The sequence below is a fragment of the Aquila chrysaetos genome, chromosome 24 (genome assembly GCF_900496995.4).
Source record: "Aquila chrysaetos chrysaetos chromosome 24, bAquChr1.4, whole genome shotgun sequence".
Taxonomy (NCBI): Eukaryota; Metazoa; Chordata; class Aves; order Accipitriformes; family Accipitridae; genus Aquila; species Aquila chrysaetos.
The window spans coordinates 13,693,229-13,712,223 of record NC_044027.1 but is presented as its reverse complement, the minus strand read 5'-3'; the positions used below and the strand labels follow the sequence as shown (position 1 = coordinate 13,712,223).

At 47.2% G+C, this 18,995-nt stretch overlaps 1 protein-coding gene across 1 annotated transcript; it reads left to right on the top strand.

The window, feature by feature from the left end:
• Window positions 1-1,480: 1,480 nt before the first annotated feature.
• URM1 (ubiquitin related modifier 1) lies at window positions 1,481-18,692 on the top strand. Its single transcript, XM_030000584.2, has 5 exons — window positions 1,481-1,577; window positions 4,309-4,379; window positions 16,581-16,662; window positions 17,669-17,717; window positions 18,440-18,692. The coding sequence occupies exons 1-5, from the start codon at window positions 1,543-1,545 to the stop codon at window positions 18,506-18,508; spliced, it is 306 nt and encodes a 101-aa protein (XP_029856444.1). The 5' UTR covers window positions 1,481-1,542; the 3' UTR covers window positions 18,509-18,692.
• The last annotated feature ends 303 nt before the right edge of the window (window positions 18,693-18,995 follow it).

Below are 18,995 nucleotides of genomic sequence, written 5' to 3'. Positions count from 1 at the left end.
CTGTAACTCGGGAATCAAGATTCTTTTAGGAGCCAGTTCTCCTATTATTTGGCCTCATAAATGATTTCTGGAAGCAAGAAGAATAGCTCATATAAAACCATAACTGCAAACACTGATCTGGAGTCCAGATTACCAGATCCTCTGTATACAGAGTGCTTCAGTCATTTCTTAAGTGTATAGAAGTCAGATTTTTGTCCAAGGCTTCTTTCCTCAGCTGGTTTCCCATACAATCAGTTCAACATCCTGGGCCGTATCTCTGAGATACTCAAAAGCCTTGGGATTTAGAGATACTTAAAATCCAGCTGGAATTTTTGGATGAAGACCACGGTCAACAGCTTTGCGTCTCTGCCATCACGTAACCCTGGCAGCGACGGCAGCGTTCATCTGTGCTGGGGACCGGCCTTTCCTGGGGCCCAGCCCCGAGAATGATCTCCTCTGAGAACAAAAGGCCATTACAAACACCACCACCTTCTGCTCTCGGGGTTAGGCATACTCTGACCCCCGTTAGCATAAACGAAGAGCAATCTGTCTGCGTAAATTTATGCCCCTTACACATAATGCACCATGTATATGCGTATGTATTACACTTCTATGTGCATGTGTGCACACGTACATGTATTTTTAAAATCTAAACCCTCCACGGAGTGGAGGGAGGGTTAAGGGGCTGCAGTTTTTCCACCAGTGCTGCCCAGTACAGCTCCATGTTGTGGGGGAGAAGAGCCTGCGCCATTGCACAGCCCAGCTGTCACCGCCATGGCTGCATCCCGCCGCGTACACGCTTGTCCCTCTGGGGACGGAGGAGAAAACAAACAGGCGACAGATGTGAGCCGCGTTGTTTAACGTGGTGTTGGAAGGTGCCCGGTGCCGCGGGGGTATGCTCGCTAGGAGAGGCTGCCCCGAGCAGAAGGGGATGCTGAACTGCCGCCTCCTCTGACGTGCAGAAGCCCATCTTCCATGGTGGCGACAGGAGCGGCCGTTAAGACTCACCAGGCCTGGCTATTTCTGCTTCCCCACTAAAAATTCAAATTAACTGCCAGGCTGCAGGTTGGCTTTGCCGCTGGGAAACGTCTGCTGCAGCTCCTTGCCTTTGCGCAGCGGAAGCATTCTTGACATGTGAAAAAGGGCTCTGTGTAGAGCGAGATGTGACCTTAATGCAGAAATAGGTATTTTAAAATAACACGCCGGGCGTCAGAGCCTAGCGCACACCTCCGGAGGCACGGGCCTCCCTTCCAGCAGCCCTGAGGAGAGCGTCCGCCCGCCCGGTGGGCCCCGGCACCGCGGAAGCCCCGCTGAGGGCTCTCACTAGGCCAGGCCAACCCGCTCGGCCCGCACCGCTGCGGCTGCGGCCTCGGCCGGGCCCGGGGGAGCCCGGTCAGACCGCGGGGAGCCCGGTCGGGTCCTGCACGGCGGCGGCGGCTGCCGCCGGGCCCGGGGCCGCCCCTCCTTCCCGACGTTGCCGGGCAACGCGGGGCGGCCGGAAGCCGGCGCGGCACTTCCGGCGCGGCCCGCGCGCGCCTTCCCCTCCCGCCCGCCGCCGCCAAGATGGCGGCGCCCGTGTCGCTGCAGGTGGAGTTCGGGTGAGCGCGGGCGGCGGCGGCGGCGGCGGGGGCCGGGGACCCGGGCGGAGGGTAGGGCCGGGCTGGGCTCCCTCGGTGAGGCGGCCGCGGCCCTGAGGCGGAGCGGCTGTTGCGCGCGGCCTTGGGGGGCCGCCGCTGTCACGGGGCTTCGGGGCTGCGGCCCGGGGTGGCGGGTGCGGCCGCCCCCCCGGGGAACCCGGCCGGTGTGTCAGGCACCGCCGGGAGGGGCCGGGCACCGCCGGGGCGGTTTCCCGCAGCGCTGCGGTGCTGCCCGGGTAGCGCGGTGCTGGGGCCGGCCTGCCCTGCCCGGCCCTTCGGCGCCGGGGCCTCGCTTATGTCTCTGTGTGAGCGTCTTGTACAAGTCCTTTCCTTTCTCCCCTTTTAACCTTTTTTTTTTTTTTTTAATTATTATTAAAATTATTTATAAAAACCTTCCACTCGTTTTTCGGCTTTTCTTCTCTGTACATATATATGTGTGCGTGTGTTTGTGTGTGTGTACGTGCGCGCTCAGTTTGCTTTGTGTTTCAGTTATTTCGGTTCAGTGTAAAATAGCCGGGTTCTTGCTTTGTAGCATTTCAGTTTGCAGGTCTTCGTTGCTGTAGTATCTGCATTGCTAGCGCTCTGGCGCTGGGAAGTTAAAGTGTTTGCAGTGGAAGCCTGTGCATATTTGTGGAAATACTTGTGTTATTTTGTTAAAGCCTCCTTTTAGTAGAAGCTAAAAGGCTACTATTTATTTGCTTTTTCCCACCCTTTCATGAACACAGAAATGCCATAACCCTTTAAATACCCTTCTCCTTAAGAATCCTTTCCTCAGTCTTTCCCACTTCCAGCTGCAGTAACTCTCCTAATTTTCCCAGAAGAGTGAGATGCATTTTTGCTTCCCTTGGAAATGCATAAATGAGCTCTCTATGTACAAATCACAGCTGAGTTCCCCACAGCTAGCGCATTACAGAAGGACCTTATCTTGCAATCTACATTTCCCACTGTAACAAAGCGTGACCTTGTTTTCATTACATAAAAAAATGTTTTTCATATAATTGCTGTGACTTGTTCTCTCGCATGAATCTCAGCTCATGTTAATAATCACTGCTTCAATTTTCAGATAACTATTTTTTGTGAGCTGGTGGAAGAACACCAACAGAGTGCTCTTTAGGAGAGTTGCTGCATATAAGTAACGCTGCCGAGGGCATAACAAGGGTTCTGTTGTGCTCTTCCGTTGCAGAGCCAAGAAAACCTAGTGTGGCATTTTAAGATATTGAATTTAAAGGAACTTAGTAATGTCTGGATGTATCTTTGTTGATATTTACGTGGGGATTATTTATTTTAAAGACCTCTCTTTATCGTGTTGGTTTCCAAGGGATGCAAGGCACCCATAAGTTTCCAGAAAGTAACTTAATAAGAAAATTTTTCTAAAGTAACCTATGTTTAAGTTGGAAGAACATTTTGCCACAATTATATGCCCTTTGAAAATGGGTTGGTCATTTTTTTACCTCAGTTGAGTATCAAGTGAGTAGGGTTTTTTAAGAGTTCCTAATTGTTAAAACTTTGGCCACCCTGTTCAGTCTGGAGTCAAGAGCTCGTGTTATCTGCTTCTGTGTCCTGTATCTTAAAGTAGCATCCATGTTTAATATCCATGTCCCTACTCACATGATAAAGTTTCATAGTCTTCTAAGACTGAGTTTGGCCTATGGCCTCACAACATCAGGAAAACTGATTTATGTTTGTAAAGCTCAAGATTTTCACAACTGTTCTTTTTCCAGAAAAAGAATATAGGTGAGGAGCTTGCTGAGGCTTGTAAGTTGCAGTTATGAAAATCAATTATTTTTTCTAAGTCTAAGGAGATTAGGCAGCTGGACCCAATTTAAATCCCATTTTTTTCAGGTGTGAGGACCAGCTCCTGTACTTGCCAGCCTCTGCATATTTTGCTCACACTTGATCTCTTGTGCTTGCAGAGGCCATCATTTAGTTATCTGAGGCTAGTCCCCCAGTATGTTCTAAATATCAGAAGAGGGATGTTCGTCAGGTTGTTCAGTGGAGGAAGATTGTGCATTTATTTATTTATTTTTACTTTATCATCATGGTTGCTTGCTCTGCTTGCTTCTCCTGGTCAAGTCCCTCCTGAGGGGGAATGCTTTGTAGTAAGTAGATCAAGAAAGGGTTGCCAGGACTCAAGGACTGCTGGCTCTGCAGCTGACTTGCTGTGCAGCCTCATGTGAGTCATTTCCTCTCTCTGTTCACAAGTGGAAACTGGGGGAATATTTATTCCAGAAGGATGCTACAATTTTTCACGTTTTGTGAAATGCCTTGAGACTTCTGGCTAAAAGGTGTTAGGGACGAGCGATGTTGGATGTAGCATGGTGGCTGTAATATTGTTTGAATTGAAGCAATGCCGATAGCTGAAGGGAGAGGGAGGGCGTTAGGCTAGACACTGCACGGCAGTTTGTAAGCGTGTTGGGATGGGAGCCATCTTCTGTTCTGTTGGGACGATGCCTGGCACCGTGGGGTTCTGGCCCGCAACGGAGCCTCCTGTGTGTGTTGGCGATGGGAGATGGCAAGTTCCCCTACGAACTTGTGGTTTGTGAGAGGAAAAAAGAACAAAGAGAATCCTGTGCTAAATATAGTGTGTGTCATTTGTTTTCTCTGTTGTGGCATCTATGTAAATCGCCTCTTTTGTACTGTCTTCCTTTTGACAATAAAGCAAAATCTCAGTGGTTCATTGTTTTTATTTCAGAGGTGGTGCAGAACTCTTGTTCGATGGTGTCAAAAAGCATCAGGTGACTTTGCCCTGTCAACCAGAGCCTTGTGAGTATCAGAACCTGTTGGATAACTTGAAAGAATGACAACAAATGAAACAAAGCTGGTTTGTACAGCAGTTTCATTAGTTGGCAACAAGAATCAATGTGTTTTAAAAGCACTTTCCGACGTGCCGTGGATCAGATAGCTTGGCAGACGATGGTTAGTCCTCAAAGTAAATAACCAAGCAGAAATAGTTTGAGCATCTTTCCTGTCTTCTAAGCACTTGTGAATCAAGTCCTTCCTTAAAACTTTTGCCTCCCTCCTCCTGGATAGACAATGGCCTCTGAATGTTTCCATCAAGTATACATTTGTCTTGCTTGATACTTGAAACCACCAATAACCTCCTCTCTCCTTTGTTTTTTCTTCCCTGTTCTGAGGTTTCCAAGAGGCATATGTATATATGTGTGCTTATATATGTCGTATATAGATATGTGGGTGTGTGTATAGCAATGTAACATAAATGTATTTTATCTGCTCATTTGACTTTCAAGTATATGTAATCATTTTATATTAACTATGCAGTTGAAAATGGCAAAGCTAATGCTCGAACATGATACTGGACATCCTGCATATAGCCTTCTCTACAATAAAAGATAAGATGCTGTTAAGCTAAAGACTTGAGTGCCCCAGTGATAAATAGTCATAATCTCTGGCTTGTGATTTGGAATATCAATACTGAGAAGTGCTGTACTAACTCTCTTGTTTCTCCTTATGTGTGTGCATACTTCAGTTGCAATGTAATTTTGCCACAGGTATGTTTTGAATTCTTCCAGCTAGGTAGCAATGCTTTATGCTCTTTGAGAGTGGGATTATAAACTGAAATAATACAAAGCATCGGGGAATGCTAACAACTAATATCTCATGAATGGCTAATAACATAATCTATGTGCTGTGAATGTTCAGGCCTGAAATCTTTTTGCCATGCCTGGAAGTAATTAGAGATTGGTAGAAGCGCTTCTGATGCTTGGACATAAGTATGTGTAATTCAAATATAATAGGAGCACTGGAATAGTATGTTATCTTGTGGTTAAGGACAGGGACTAGGGATCCAGAAGCAAGACCTGATACTGATTTGCTTTGTGAGTTTAGTCGTGTTGCTTAACTTTCCCCTGTTGCTAGTGAAGTAGTAGTGATACTTTCATGTATCACAAGAGAGTTCAGCATTAAATTCCAGCACTGTTAAAGCACTTAAGATCCTTAAATGGAAGGTAGTAAAGAAATGCCAAAACACTCATTTAGTTGGTTTATAAACTTGGGGGCTAGAGCATCGTTTTTGTCAGTGTTCTGTAAATTTCAAATACCCACTGATACCCACCACATTGGTGGTGTTCAAACCATGATCAGATGCTCAAGAAGAAGGGGTTATTACATGAGATGTTTATTTCTGCCAGGGGAAGAGAGGGGATTAATATCCTTCTAGCCTGATGGTTGTTGGCGGTGCAGTTGTATGTAGCCTAATCCATTCCCACTTGAAGTTGCTTGGAAGACTTCTGTAGACTTCACGAGGAGCTGGATTTATCCTAAAGGATAAATCTTTCCCTGAAGATCTGGCTCAGTCTCAGGGTTCAAACTCATGATCTCCAGCAATTCATTCCAGATTCATCTAACACATTATTGCCCCCAGCTTTTCACGCTGCCTTGTTTTTCAGATGCTGCTATCCCTGTAATAAGAGTGGCAGAATGGACAGTGTGCCCACTTGCCAGCTCCCCTGATCTGCAGCCTGCTGTTTTCATGTGCATTGAGTGACAGGGAGGTTTCAGTTTTTGGGCAGGCTGTGGATTGCAGCAGCTGAGGAGCAGAGACTGAATTGTGAGGCTTCTGCTATAGTGACATTTACATGCAGCACAGGGATGGGGTGGGCAGACGTGCAGTTACCGTCTGACAGTAAGGGATCGCTGGAGACACTCCTCATAATATTTCTGGATGAGAATTATATTGAAGTGAGGAGTTGGTAGAAACGGATCAGAAACATGTGAACAAGAAATTTGGTAAATTCTTATATTTTTATATTATTCCTAATGCCTTGTATTTTCCTCATTCACATTAAGAAAGTTTAATTCACCTATCTCTGGGTAAAGAAAGATATATGTAGTATGTTCCCTGCTGCCCTTGTGTAGCCAGAATTACAAGAATTAGAGAAATAAAACAGCTCAGTTCTACTTGGTGCATCCTGTTGCTTACCTTACCCTGTATGTCCATCAGTTAATACTCTGGGGAAAGATCTGTAGTATGAACACTGCTTGAAGACCTGCACTTCTAACCCCATTTTAACTGATTTCATTAGCCATCAAGCTTATTTTTGGCCATTTTGGCCTCTCTTACCCACTCTTCCTTTCTTTCTAGGTTATTTTTGTCTTTGTCCTCCTTTTTGCAGAGCAGCTGCTTCTCTCTGGGACATTGGGTCCAGCTATATTTTAATTGTTTAGGCATTTTTATATATATCCCAGAGGTGAGGGGAGGTGGAAAATTATATGAAGAAATACCTACAAATATTTACATGAATAAAACAAGCTGTGCTCCATAGTTGACAAGGGCAATGTTCTCTGATAATAATGTTGTTTGAACAAAGTCTTATGTGGTCATTTCCTTTTTCCTGGTAACAGGCACTAGGTGGAAAGTAGGTGGGTTCCAGATCCAGTTAACTTTTTCAAGAAGATTTGATTCTCTGTCCTTCTCTGACGCCTGGAGATGGGCTCCTGGAGGGATTAGGAAAGGCAGGAGGAAGGAAGCTGCAAATGGGACAAGAGCAAGCCACGAGGGGTACAGCCGTGTGGCGGGACCTATTTTTATAATCCAAGGGGCTTTTTGTATCCTAACATCAGTAAAACAGCAGTTCTTTATTTCCAAAGCAGAGCTGTCTTAGCCTGCATGTTGAAGTTGCTGCCAAGTAGGAACTTAAAAAGGTGTGATGTATCTGCATAGGCAGACAGATTTACATAAGCTATACTTTGTGCAGGACTGTGTAATCTTTTAGAGCTGTTGCGGAAAGAAGACCTCAAGTTAAACAAGAATCTTGTCCCAAATTGCTGGCTATTTTGATGATCTCATTGATAATGCTGTTAGAGGATCTAAAGGCATTAATGCCCTGTTGGCTTATTCTGCATAAAAACAGTGTGTGTGGGAGAAAGCAGCTGGGGGAATAACGATATTTGTCACATGGAGAGAGGATTAAATTGGCAGGGAAATCAACTTTATTTTCAAGCATCTAAGAGGCTATTAGAGACAATGGAGCATAAAAGAGAGAAACCCTAAATTAAAAACTGAAAATGTATTTGGCAGCCTCCTCCTGAAACAAGCCACAGTAATTTAACCAAGTGCTTCAGTAATCAAATAGATCATTGTATGACTGCTCTGCAAGTGATGCCGGAGCTCCTTCCTCCATCTCGCTGGGACTCACAGTGGTGGATTTGTCTATGGCCATGTGAGTTGCATGGATGCTGTTGGAAGGGTAGGAAGTCACTGGCATTGTTTAACCCTTGTAGACATTTCAGGTTTAGCTCAGCAGCGTCATGCTGGTGAAGAGTGCTTACAAAACCTTTCTGCTGTGCTGTCTACTGGATGTTGTATCTGGAGGTTAGGGCTCTTTGTAAAGTCTCTGGCAGTTGTGCTGCAGGCTGCTCAGCTGCGGGTCCAGGCCTTCGAATTCCAACTTCTCCCATGGTTTCAGTGATGGGACTTGTGTTTTTGGAGCAGCAGTGACCAGTTTCAGCAGTGATCGCTGAGATCTTCTTGGGTAATCAAGAATTCACTGTGTGTTTTGGCACTTACAAGTCTGGAAGGATAAATTTTTAATCAGTGTGTTTTGGTAATTGTTTGTGGTTTCCCTTTACCAAAACCCCAGGGAAAAAGCCTGTTGCTAATCAGATTTTTTTAAGAGGGAAAATTAAAATAATCTGCCAGTTGCTGCTTATATTAAATCCCTGGAGCATGGTCTGCTCCTCAAGAGCTTTGCTTTCCAGGGTCCTTGTTCTGCACAGCATGGAGGACTGCTAGGGAGTTGGGAGCATTCATCCTCTCGGAAAAGAGCCTGAGGATCTCAAGAGATCAGACCTGTGTTACAGGCCGAGTTGCTTAAAAAATACAGGATGGCACGTGTTCAGAGTTGACTGGGGTGCTATGCCAAAACAACGTGTAAAATCAAGAGTGGCAGTTGGCATCGATTGTCTGTAAATGCCCATTGCTATTGCTAGGTAGTACATCATAGTTAAGTTATTAATATTCTGGAATGCTTTTATTGCTCTGTTTATTATTCCTAACATTTTAAAACTTGCTCCAAAGAAAGAATAAAAATATATTTGGTAATGCAGAGGCTTATTAGAAGAATGATAGAAAACCCCCATAGCTCTGTGGAACCTGATGCAGTCAAATCTTTTTAACCACAGCGTATGGTACTCGCAGGTCTCAAAGGACTCTGGGGTTATTCCCCTACTTGTGCATCTCTCTCAGGCAGGTAATTATGTATTTGCTGGCAAGGAAGGGGGATTCAGTGGGTTACGCAGGGTGGAACCTCAGGCTGGACCAGCTCAGCCCTGGATCCCGGCTGCTCTTTCCCGCAATCGGTGCAAGGAGCTGTGTTTGCAGCCCTGGGAGCCCGGTGTGATGCTGCCGCCGCCACGATCAAGCGGTCCCTGCTGCGTTTGCAGCCCTGGTGCGGGGCTCAGCGGCTGCGTGCAGAGCTTCGGGTCGCCGTCCCAGCGAGGCCACGCGTCGCTTCTGTGCAAGGAACGAGTCCTTCAGAGGGAACGGGGAACCAAATGCGCGCCGTCGCAGGAGCGGTCCCAGCATTCTCCTGGGAGGCCGTGGAGCCGTGTTACCGGATCAGCTCATCCCAACTCATTGTGGAAGGAGCTTCCCAGGCACCCAGAAACCAGCTCTTGTGTGTGACCAAATCCCTGGGATAACAAAGCCTGGCTGTTCCACCCTCCTTCCCAGCCGCTGTATTGCAGTGCGGACACCTAGCAGGATAACCTTTCTGTGCCAGCCCCCCCTCTCTGCTCTCTCTTTTCTCTTGGTGGGATTTGCTGTGCTGACAGCACTGTTCAGAGGGTGGCAGCGGAGCAGGGCTGGGGAGGAGGATCCGGGCCCTTTAAACCGCTTAGCATGCGGTTCACACGGCTCCGGGCCAGCTGTTCCTTTCTCCTCCTGCCCTCACTCGCAGGAGTTGTTTGCTGAGCTCAGAGCTCCTGTGCAAAATTGCTTTTCAAAAGAGCCACTTTCTGCTTAATTAAACAATGAGCCGCCGTCCCTCTGCACATCTGTAAAGCTCCCTCTGCAGCCCCTTTATCCCACAAACTGCTCCATTCTTACCTCCATTCACTTGTAAATCTTACCCCCCCTCTCCTCCACCCTGATCATCTCACTGGCCCTTTCTTTTCCCCTTTCAAGTAAGACTGAGGGGCTTGGAGTATCTGTGGGGGTGGCTGGGTTGGGTGGACAGGAATCGGTTTAATGGTGCTTGCCCTATATGAAAGTCTAATAATAGCAAAGCAGATCTGAGCCTGAAAGTGAGAGGCGAGGACTGGACGCTGCACAATTTCTGTATTTAGAGGAATAAAATCATGGCAGTTCCTGAGCTGAGCTGAAACACTGACTCATCCAGCAGCCAGAGGGGACACCAGCCAGACTGGGAGGGGGGCAAGGAGTTGACTTCAAGGCACTTTCTGATCCAGCTGGCAGTGCCAGGGAGAGCCCAGCCCACGGGATTCCCTCAGCCAGGCTGGCTGCGTGCAGGGCAGTGCCAGGCTGTCGGGGAATCCCTCTGCGCGCTGGCAGGAGCAGCCACCTTCCTCTGTGGTCTGGGGTCTCACATCAGCTCTGTGTAGTCTCTTGTAATAGTGATAAGGTTTTTCTTTTTAACCCTCGGTGCACGTGCATGCACACAAAACCCAGAAGCTGGCAAAATAGGAGAGAGGGGAAATTTCAGTTTGATGGGTTTTGGCTAAGCTTTACGCCCGCAGTTAGTAATGCATTCTCTGAATTGTCTTCCTGAGCAGCTTAAAAAAAATTAACCAGCAACATTCAAGGTTAAGCAGGATAAATGAATGGAAAAGTGATGAGGTGGGATATCTCCTTTATCACTGGGAAGGACAGATTATAGCCAGGGTGACGCAATATCATCTAGCATAGATTGATAGGGAGGGATGAAGGAATGGGAGTTTGGTGCATTAGCAGAAGATTCCTGACTGCAAAAACTATTAGACCATGGCACAGTCTCCTTGGGGTTTGGTAGTAGGTCTACATTGCTCAGGCATCTTAAAGCGGGCAAGGCTTGGGATGGTCTTTTGAGAATAATTCTGCACTGGCAGAGGGATAAAATCACAGGACCTGTTAAGGAGATGTTATTTTTAATGTCTGCAATTGCCAATCTGGCGCTTTGCTGCCAGTGCGATAGTCTTTGAGGCACTCTCGGTTCCTTCCTTTGACAATTTTGAAGGAGAGGCAAGACCCTAGGCCAGCACTAGTGATCTGTGATCCTAATTAAAAGAGACAGTTTGGTGCACTGGCATTTATTTGGGAGCCTGAAGTGACAATAGCATTGGGTGTTACGGGATTAGATGCTCTGACTTTGGAAACGAGTAGGGATTAGGTTTACCCTGAGAATCAGCTCGGAGCTGCTTTTTTTGTCATGGGAGCTGATGGATCTGGAGGCTTGCTGCTGGCTAGCAAGTGGGATTGGAGATCCCTTGAACTTGTGTTCTCCTACCAGCAACCTGTGGGGAGTGGAAGATCCCAAGCAGTTCCTCTCCAGTTCATGAGCGTTGTGATTAAAATCTCAGGGCTGAGAATTGCTGGGTGATGGCTGGGATCTGAGTCTTCACTGCTAACAGGAGGGCTATGACAGACCCTTGTGATCCCTTCCCATTTTGTGGACACAAGAAAATGGAGAAGAGTGTTGCTCTTCTAGCTGAGAAGTGAGAAAAAGATGTCATAAAGCAATTAAAAATTACAGAAACCAAGACCTTGGTGTTCATTTGTAGCAGGCAAGAACAGATGAGAGCAACGACTGGGATTCTCTTATGTCTGGCTGTAGTTACCCCCTAATTTTTTCCCTAGTACTTAAATCACTGCCCACTCCAGTGCGTGGCAGGATTGGCTTGTGCACTTGTCAGAGAAAATGGATTTTGCTCTTGCTGCAAAATTTTGCCTTGCTGCTCACTCTGCGTAGTACTGAGCCCATTTGCCTGTGACTCCATTTATATCAGCTATTCCAGGTCTTCTTCTGCAGTTTATGGCACACCATCGTCTGCTTCAGCGAATGATTTGCATATCAGATGGGAGGCTGGAGGAGTCTGAAGGATCCCTTAGGTCAGGTTTTGTAACAAGCTCTTTTAGAGAGCAGATTCCTGGAGGGCCATCAGATTCAAAAGCAGAGAGAAGGCATGCACCTGGAGGGGCAGCAGGTATTGGGAGCTGGTTCATCTATTTTAAAAACAAGCTGCTTAAGCAGGGAAAGGGGCATACAAATTGTCTTTCCATACATTTCCATGCAGGCAGGGGGAATAATGGCAGAGGAGCGGCAGGGAAGGGGCTTTGTCATGGTTACAGGCCGGTGGCTGAGAATGTGGGTGGAGCGGCGCTCGTCCAGAGTTAGTGACCTCAGCAAATTGGAGCTCAGCCATGGTCAGTATGATAAATGATCTTATTCTGGGTCAAAGAAATGGTACCCCACAGGGAGGTATCCGCAAGGCGGCCCGGGAAAGCACGGTGCGCTTGCAGCACTGACCCCTTAGTGACCAGTGCCGCATATATCTTATTTATTACGGACCAGAAGGGAATTTTCCATGGTTTGGCCTTTATAGGATTCCCCTATTTCCCTGAAATAAGCTCCCAGTTCTGCAGCCAAGGCAAGAATATGGGTGTAATTACACCCTCTGGGTGCCCTTCGAGGCACTTTGTGCTTTGTGTGGGTTTGTATATGGATTTTAAGGCAGGGACATGGAGGTGTCTGATTATTGCATGTGTGCGTGTGTGAATCTGTCAGCGACCTGTGCAGCTCCCTGGGAGCAGAGAGCTGCGTGTCTGTGTCAACTGGTATTACAGTTGCACAAAATCCTTCTGCGTTTCTGCACATTTATCAGTTCAGTGTGAGATCCTTCTAGTGCAACACCCAGCTTGGTGCTTCTTATTCGAGGCACCTGGTTTCCCTCTGCACACAGCGAGTGTCCTCTTTGCTGAGTTATCACTGATGAATCTGTCAGGCCCAGGAGGTTTTATTGAGCTAGGAAAGATCTATGGATTTCAGCCCTGGTTTTGAGGGTGCAAATGAACCTGGGCTCTTGTTCCAGGCAGTGCTAAAATGGAGTCTTAGATGCATTTCTCTTGCAGAGGAAGCTCAGTAGATTCTTCATCAAGGAACAGTTGTGGTAATTCGGAAGATCAGGCCTTGGAAGATACGCAAGGGGACCGAGCAGACTGTGCAGTTCTGTCTGCCACAACCAGAAGTGTTTATGATGCAGCTGGGCTGCAAATGAGCCGACGCTGTTGGGTTTTTGTATGCACGCTCGCTGCAGTTTTTGCATCCTGTCTGCTTGCGTGACAAGCCAATGACTTTGTGTCACTGCAAGCACACACTTCATTTTCCTGAGCTGTGTGTTTCGCTGGGTGATTTGTTTTATGCATGTATTGTGGATTTGAGCTCCCATCTGTGCACTTGAACTAAACAGTTTTCTCAAACATTTGTCGGTTTTTCTTTTTTTAATTAACTTTAGATTATTTTTCCTGAGAATTTGGGGAGGTCTGATGTACTGTTAGCACAAGCAACAGAAGCTGTCTCTGTATACAAATAAGACAGGGATTTCCTACCATGTGCTTCAGTCCCTCCTTTGCAGTTTGAGAATATTTCAGCTTCCTTGGCTGGTTTGCTCTGGCTTCTCTGCTGATGCTGCCAATGGTGAGGACAGTTAACAATAATTAGAGTGGATTTTTTGGTGCGGAAATTTGTTTGCTGTGACTCAAATGGAGTAGTCTACCAAAAGGATTTCATTGCAACTGTGCAGCAATGGTAAAAATATATATCATTACTGGGATGAGCTGGACTTGAGTTGGTGATGCGGGAGCGAAATGCTGCATCGTCTCAGCTCTCACCTGGACCTCAGTCTGGGGCCAAAATGCATGGTTGCTTTTGCAGCCAAATGGCAGCATGTGTAGTACAACTGTGCTCCTGCAAATAGCAAATGCCTCTGTTCTGTGATGGGGGCCAGCTTCAGAACCAACACAGCTGTAAAATTGCTGTGTCGTAGTGACAGTTTAACTTGTCAGTGAATGTGGTGCCTGACCAGGTTGAGATTTTTTTCCTTCCTTATATGTTATTTGTAGAGGACCTGCTGTTTGCATAGCAAATCCTCAGCCCAGGAACTGGAAACCTGTTAGACCCGTAGCATAGTATCAGAAAGAAAATGTCTTGGGAACACTACGTATGTCAACTGCAAGAGATAAGCGGTTGTGCTATAATTTACCTCTTATTATTTCCATCATGATAACATACAGAGTCCTGAGCTGTTGATCAAGACTGCTATTTGAAGCACTGAGCTGCAAGATGGCTTCTCCCCAGACCACTTGGAATGGAAGTAATCTTGTTCCTTTTCAGTATCTTACTTGTGGGAGATGGTTTTGGTGTGGCTCTAGTCATTTTTCATCCTTTATAATTGATTTATTCTAGTAATATTGGTGTACAGAATGTAGAGACATGAAGGTGGGCAAAAAATTCAATGCTGAGAAAGCAGCCAAAAGTATTATGTCTTAAGGGTGGCTGCAGAGAAGAGGTCTTAATTTTTGTTGCCATTCGGAGCGGGGAAGCTCCAGGCATGCACAAGGGTATCAGGTTTTTTCCTAATGTCTAAATTCTTCAGTATGTGTGTACGTGACTTCTGGGGAGGAGTAAATGAATGTAGGCTCAGGTGGGGCTGAAAATAACATTTATTATGGAAGGAGTAGGGGTGAGGGAGTATTCCAGCTCAGCCTCGAATAAATCAGTCCTCTCACCCCTTCGTCCAGGCTGCTTCTAGGTGGCTGTGTTTTATCCAGCTGGTGCAGCGTGTTTCTGTTTAAATGATCTCTCCTGAAAGGTCCCAGAGGAAAGGGCTGCTTATTCCGTGCAAGGAGAATGGTATATGGCACAGTTCATTGTTGTGTGCCCTGCCGCAAGTGCATAAATATGAAACAGCTCGCGGGCGCTGCTGCGGTGGGGCTGGTGTCCCCTTTGAGCCCCCCCTCCTTCTCCTGAAGGCTCCTCTCCGGCTTTCTTCCTCTCTGGCTTTCATTTCTTGGTGATGGAGAGCAGGAGCCGTTTGGGTGTGAGATCCTGAGGGCTTTACATTGCAGCAGCATTTTTCAGGGGAAGGTGAATATAGTTAACTCTTGTTCTGGCGGCTGACTGACCGGCACGGTATATATATACCTTCTGAGTGGCACTCGCCATCCCCGGTGCATGTTGCTAGGAAAGTGGCAGAAAATGGTCTATTTTGTGCTCTTAACTACATATCATTACAAGGGAAGTCGTGGGTTGGCCCCAGGCAGGTGATCCAGCTCACCGGGCAGTTTTAAGGCACAAAGCAGCTCTTTCTGCCCTGATCAGAGTGATCCAGTGCTCAGAGGCAGTAATACCTGTCATGCTCCAGGCAGCCCTACGGTGGGACCGGTGTGCCAGGGCTCAGGCTGTCATCTGGAGGCACCGATGCCCTGGGAAACCAGGGGGGAACAGAGGGAATCTCAGAGCATCCCCCTCCCCCTTTCCCCGGGAAAAGAGGCCCCCATCTGCTGCAGATGGACATGTCCCCATCGCCTAGTTGATGTGCACCTGCCTATGCCAGGGCTGTTCATCCTTGGTGTGACAGAAGTGGTGGGGGTAATGTTATTCGGAAGAACCCCAGCTCTGCTCTGAGTAGCATCCGCGATCCCATGAAATCCTGGGGTAAGGCAAGCACTGAGTCAAGCCGCTACAAGCACATTTATTTTTGCTGGTCGTGAAGCAAACACATGGGGAATCGTATGCAGAGTTTGATTTTAGCTCGGAGAGGCGCGTGTGGAAAGGTTCCCCGTGACTACGGCAAGGTTACCACACGTGAGACAGATGTGGAAACCCATCCAGCCATCCCCGCTTGTCCTGCGAGCGGGGCTCCAGCCCTCAGTGGTGGATTTGTGCCTTCGAAAAGCTTCCTTGCGCCTTGAAAACAAACAAAACTCTTTCGGGGCTTTCAAAGGGCTGTTTAAAGGAGCCCCGGGAGAATAACTGATTGTGGATTCAGAATGATGAAGTGGTTTGTGGAACAGTGAAATATAGAAGCAAATGCAGGAGAACTCCACATTGCAATTTGTCAGCTTCTCTAAACCCTGTAACGGATTATTCCCCCCCTCTGTCGCTTCTCACCTCTCCAATAGGAAATTAACTGATGCTATCACTAAAGAAATTGTTTTTGCCTCACAAAGTAAAATTGATACTATAAAAACCCGCCAGCAGTGTCTCCTCCTCCTTTTACATGAAGACAAATCCTTCCTGTCACCTACTGAAATGGAAAGATAAAGGCTGAGCTTTAATAAAGAAGCTATAAGCACAAAGTGTAGAAGGAGGGAGCAGGCACGGCATGGGGAACATGCCATGGCAGCAGGTGTGATGCCAAGGCATACTGCAAGTGTCCAAATACAACTACTGTGGCCGGTGCCTGCGTGCGTGTTTAATGCATGGTTATGTACATGTTCGTGCCCCAGAACTCTGAGAGTTTGTGCTGGTTTTGGTACCGAAAGTATCTGCCTTTACTCCTTTCAGGTTCTTAGGCTTGCTTGTTTGGACTTTTTAAATCTAATTAAACACAGAGAGAGTTAAACATCAATTTGTTAGGTGATAACAGAACGTGCAGGATATGGGATGTGTTAAAGAAATCTTAACATCGGCAGTCTCCTGCTGGATTGGCACTTCAGCACAAACTGCATTCGTTCTCCGCGGGATGCGTTTTCTGTGGGAAACCTCCTCTGCCAAACCATGGGGTTTGGGGCAGAGCCCTGAGCTCTGAGCTCCCTTGAGGCAGGGCTGCCCGTTAGATGCTGGTAAGGGACAGTCCTGTTAGGTGGTTTCTTTGACTGGAGGTTTGCAGCTATCGCTGTCCGTCTTGCATGTTCCTCATCTACTCTTTTGTGGATAAACAATCACTTTGTTCTGGCATCAGCTAGGAGCCGTCAGCTAGTTTGTAAACTGCTGTCCTTTCTCCTTTCAGGGGATATCAGAAACCTGCTAAAGTGGATCAAACAGAATCTGTTGAAAGAACGACCAGAATTATTTATGCAAGGGGAATCTGTGTAAGTACAGCTGTTATGAATCCTCCTTGTGTTTCTCTGTTGATCCCCATGGTTTGAGATATGTTTTTCCTGTTGGTTGCAAGAAGCAAGTTAATGACCATGAAAATATGGGATTTGCTAAAGTGATAATGGGAGGTGTCCCACACTACACCTCACCCTGTTCCACAGAGAGCATCTTTTTGCATCCCTCACCCCAAATCTTTAAACCTTAAATTTGAAGCAGGGCCATGTATACTTCCTCTTGGTTGTCACCTGGAGCAGTGTAGTGCATGTATCCTCAATTCCAGGAGTTTTAGCAGGTCCGTCCGTTCCCTGCTGACATCACTGGGACTGAAGCAGTCACTCGGAGAAATGCCAACAAATATTTCTTCTGGGAAATGTATTTTTATTGTCAAAATGGGGCCAACCTCGTGGAGGGAAAAAAAAAAGCCAAGAGAAATGGAGCAGAGTGAGCTGTGTAAGCCATCCCTGACTGCGGGGTGGCGCTGGGGGTGTTTAACATTCGTCACGGATCTTTGTGAGCTGAAGCGTGTGCCAGGTCCCCTGGTAACAGGAGAGACAATTGCAGGACACTGAAGATCAAAGAAGGGGAATCCCTTTGCCTGTAATCAGGGGCTCGGAGTGGATCCCGGGTGTTTAGTGCCTTTGGTAGGGGCACCGGAATAGCTTTCCCTACCTTTGCATCGAGCTCTCTGCGCTTGATTGTAGCGCATGGGTTTTAATTACCTGGCTTTTCTACATCGTAAGGAAATGTAGTCATCTCGGAGCATCCTCAGGAATGGTGCATTTTGATTCAAATGAGCTTTGGGATTGCTCCTGCCTCCCCTTTATTTGATCTAGAAAGGGCACAGACTGTACCTGTTTCCACCTCCGTGCTAGGATTCCTTTTTCTCTTTGGCTTTATAGGCAGTCAGCTTGTGATCTGTGCTGTAACATCCCTTGTTCTTAACTATTTGCAAAGCTTTTTAGCAGCCCTGTATCCTAATTATTTCTCTCTCTTCTGCAGGAGGCCAGGAATTTTGGTGCTCATCAACGACGCAGACTGGGAACTAATGGTCTGTACTCCTTCAGTTTGACTTTCTTTGTTGAAAATATTGCTCTGTCTGTTCTGTGGTTGCTCTCAGAGAAGCTATTTCTGATTCTTGCCCCAAGCGAAGCATCGTATTTGAGGGGGAAGGGGCAGGCTGGGATCTCTCTCCCTGTATTGTACTGTGGCTGTTCAGAAGCCTGGAGCCTTTCTCTAACCTGCTGAGTCTCATCAGTCAGCCAGTGTCTGAAGAAAGATCACCCGTATTCCCTGGCCTCTGGCAACGGGCTTCGCACCTCTGGCTGCTAGCAGGTCTCCCCCACGTGTGGGGTAGCAACTTAGTGAGTACTGGGCAGCTTCACAGCCCCAAGCTGACCCCCTTCGCTAGAGTAAGGTGGTGCTGTAGCAGGTGAAGGCAGCCCTGGGGAGATTTCTACCAAAGCAGGCAACTGGTAAATATCTTCCCTTTTCAGCCCACTGTTGTGCTCAGACAACAAACAGCCCCTAACTATTTTCCTGCCTCAGGCAACCACCTGTTCTGTCAAAACCCTGGTCCAGAAAGTGGTGTGGGATAATGAACGTCAGCTCCTTGTCTGATCTCTCACCTTTGCTTCCGTTAGGATGAAAACATCAGTCTATCCCCTTCTGCTCTCCCTAACACTCACCATCTTTTTATGAGCTGTTTTGTCTTTGCAGCTAGTATTTGGAAATGACATTTAAACCATTTTTCTTTTTTTTCTTGGCCTGCAGGGTGAGCTGGATTATAAACTCCAGGACCAGGATAATGTGCTTTTCATCTCGACATTGCACGGCGGGTGAACTCCTGGAAAAACAAGAGGATGTAAATCCAAATCCCTGGGCAAAAAACCCAAACAAAAACCTAAACCCACCCAAACCTCTCTTGAACTGCCTGTGCCCGGTCTCTGCAACTCCCCACCGCGTTCACTTGTTACTAGACATCCAAATAAAGACCCACCAGCACGTGGCCTGCTGTCCACTACAACAGCATCCATCTTTTGGTCCTCATTTCACCTCTCCTGACTGCACTTCCAGGTACCCTAACGAGCAGAGAGCACCTGCAGCATGTGGGACTTTGTTTTTCTGTGACGGGAGGAAGAGGGGTGCTGAACCTTGGTGTCTTTGCAGGCAATGAGGCATTCTGGGGGAGTTGTGCCTGCTTTGGGGCAAGGCTGGGGTGCCTCTGCCTTGGTGCTGGGAACTGGGATTCTTTTAATACAGTACTTAGTGTTGGTACAGTCTGTGCACCAGCCACGGAAAGGGTGAGACATGAAGTGCAAGGAAACAA